Source organism: Sinocyclocheilus rhinocerous, unplaced genomic scaffold (genome assembly GCF_001515625.1).
Source record: "Sinocyclocheilus rhinocerous isolate Xijiao unplaced genomic scaffold, SAMN03320098_v1.1 scaffold2109, whole genome shotgun sequence".
NCBI lineage: Eukaryota > Metazoa > Chordata > Actinopteri > Cypriniformes > Cyprinidae > Sinocyclocheilus > Sinocyclocheilus rhinocerous.
In genome coordinates, this window is record NW_015657975.1 from 105,848 (window position 1) to 108,578 (window position 2,731).

Here is a 2,731-nt window from a genome sequence, read left to right on the forward strand (position 1 = left end):
AAACGCGTGAAAGTAGCAATTCATGAAAGTGTCGCCATGGACAACAATGAAATATACAGTTTTGCAATCATTGTAAATAAATAAATAAATAAATACATGAATTAATCAGCCTTTGCTGTGATTGACCAATCAAAATGAAGCATTTCATTAATGCATGTAATAACTACAAGGGTAATTAATTACATAGTAATTGTAGCAAATGAATCTTCCTGATTTTCCGCTTTCCTTCTCAAGCTGCAAACGTCACTCTACCTAAAGTCAAGATCCTTCCACCCTCTCCAAAAGAAATCTGTTCCCAGGACAAGATAAATGATAAACGGTCAACTTTAGTGTGTGTGGCCTCAGGCTTTTATCCCGACCATGTGAGTGTGTCCTGGAAAGTGAATGGCGTAGCGAGACAGGACAGTGTATCAACTGACACCTCAGCCCAACAGGACAAGACAACATTAATGTACCATATCAGCAGCAGAATAAAAGTTAATGACACGGACTGGATGGATCTTAAGAGTAGCTTCGCCTGTACCGTCCAGTTCTTCAACGGAGATGAATATGTCAATGTCACAAACACCATAAACGGTCAAAAAGGTTTGTGAAAATGCACCAGATGTTATAATCAGGTTCAATAACTGCATAAAGTTCACTCATTATATAACAAGTTCGATTCAGCGATAAGCAGCTCCAGAGACAGTAGACATCAGTAAATATATAGAATAATACATTTGCAGATGACACTTTCTTTGATATATTTATATGTCGCAGTAAGACTGATCGTGCCGAAATAGTCTTTCGGGCCACTGTATATTCTAAGTCTGAATTCCACGAGACAGCAGACTACTGATATTCAGTTGTCTAATTTGACAGTCTTTGCATTTATGTCTTTAAGTGCTGTATCTGACATGTTTGTTTGTCCGTGTTTTTAGTGAAGCCGAAAGGATTGAAACTGCTTGGCTTTGGCTACATCCTATTCCTCAGCAAAAGCCTGCTGTATGCGCTGGTTGTGGCTGGTGTGGTGTGCAAACTAAAGGTGATTCCTTATAACTATTATGCACATCTCACACATCAAATATGCATGTACAGTATATGAATATATAAGTATAAATATAGATAGATTGATACATGTGATCCCATAACATGATATGAATTTATTACCCTACAGTTCTCAGCGAAGAAGAAACAATTAGCAGAAGACTGAGATGCGTTGAAAATTTGTGACTTTAGGCCAGAAGTGACTTTCTCTGTTATTTACAAGTTGTGTAAAATATCTGTGTATTGCCTACAATTTTCTAGATTCATGTTTGTTATATTTGTGTATGACATCAAATCACACATATAATTTTTTTCTTACTTTTTTTTTTTCAAAGCTTGAAAGTTTAATGGAGGTAGTGACTTATCTGGAATGAATAACTAACAATGAGAAACAAATTAAGTAGAATGATATAAAGAGTTTTGGTTTCTATTTTTGTGCTATGACTAAAACATTCTACATTTACGTAATTCTGAGGCCTTTGTTTTATGAGAAACAGGATATTTGCATATGTTTTTTTTTTTTTTCTCAGTGGAAAATCTGCACTTTTGGAAAGTGTGGGTTGTTATCTAAGTTATGTCAGAATCTTCCACTGCAATAAGACAAATAAGACTTTAAATGTATATTGAGACCTCTACATTTCTCATAATGAGTTTTGAAGCTTTTCTAAAATTCCTGGAACAAGGCATTTACAAAGTACTGCAACTGAGCAATGTGACTGCAACTGAAAATAACAGCACCGTCTTGATTTTGTTCATACATTTATATTCTTTTGAAATAAATAATAACATGTGCTTGTTTTCTGCTTGAAAATGTGAATACAACCCAGAAGAATGATTCTACTTTGAATAGTGTATAGATGATTTTAAGTGCTGTACTGCTGCAGGTTGCTGTAGCTGAAAGCAGGATGTGGTGTCAGATCTTTGCAAGCATTGTGGAGGTGTTGGGGAGGATGTGGTCAGAACGTTCTCGAGATGTTCGTGCTCCATCCTGCATCTTTCACACACCTGCTGCTAGACTTAAATAATCGTGGTGTGCCTCTAGAGTTGGGGTTGGGTGGTGTAGCTCGGTGGATAAATATCTAGGTTGGTAACCAAATGGTTGTAGGTTTTCACCTCAGGGGGGAAATCCATCAACTATCAGAACTTCAGAAAGATACTATATAACTAACAAGAGTGTAGTTGTTCTATTAACTGCTCAAAAATATAATAAAATGAACTGAACTTGCCTAATTTTCAATTAGGAACTATTGTAACCACGTATATATAGTACTAACTAACTTAAACAGAGGCATCTAGGACGGCCTACTGTTTAGCCTAAGCAGTAACATTGTCATGTTACTTTGGTTATGTTTCAGAACTAAATAATAAATAAATGTTGGTGTCTTGTCTAAACACCATATACAGTATGCAGTAATCATAAATGTGTCATAATATTCATAATCCATGATAGGTCATTGGGTGAAGACTAGGTAAAGAACACAGGAAACAAGACATTATTGTTATCAATGGTCTGGAGAGGAATAATGGTTAAGACTGGATAGAACCGGATCCATGAGGTTACAAAAAAATCATGTGACACTACGTTTCCTCAGTAAGACGTTAAAGAGACATTCTGAGTCTGTGAGCCGCCGCCACGGTTATTATATCTGTAATATTATATGTTAGTGCCATCTGCTGGATTCATGTTTTATTGCGGCTTGAATGT

General features: G+C 36.1%; 1 gene segment (V, D, J or C); it reads left to right on the forward strand.

The window, feature by feature from the left end:
* Positions 1–203: 203 nt before the first annotated feature.
* On the forward strand, positions 204–1,272 carry LOC107721947 (T-cell receptor beta-2 chain C region-like; the record flags this gene model as incomplete). The annotated part of the segment is given in 3 exon segments: positions 204–585; positions 921–1,024; positions 1,157–1,272. Coding segments are annotated over 3 exon segments (522 nt in total), but the record flags the coding sequence as incomplete, so codon positions are not given.
* Between the last annotated feature and the right edge of the window lie 1,459 nt (positions 1,273–2,731).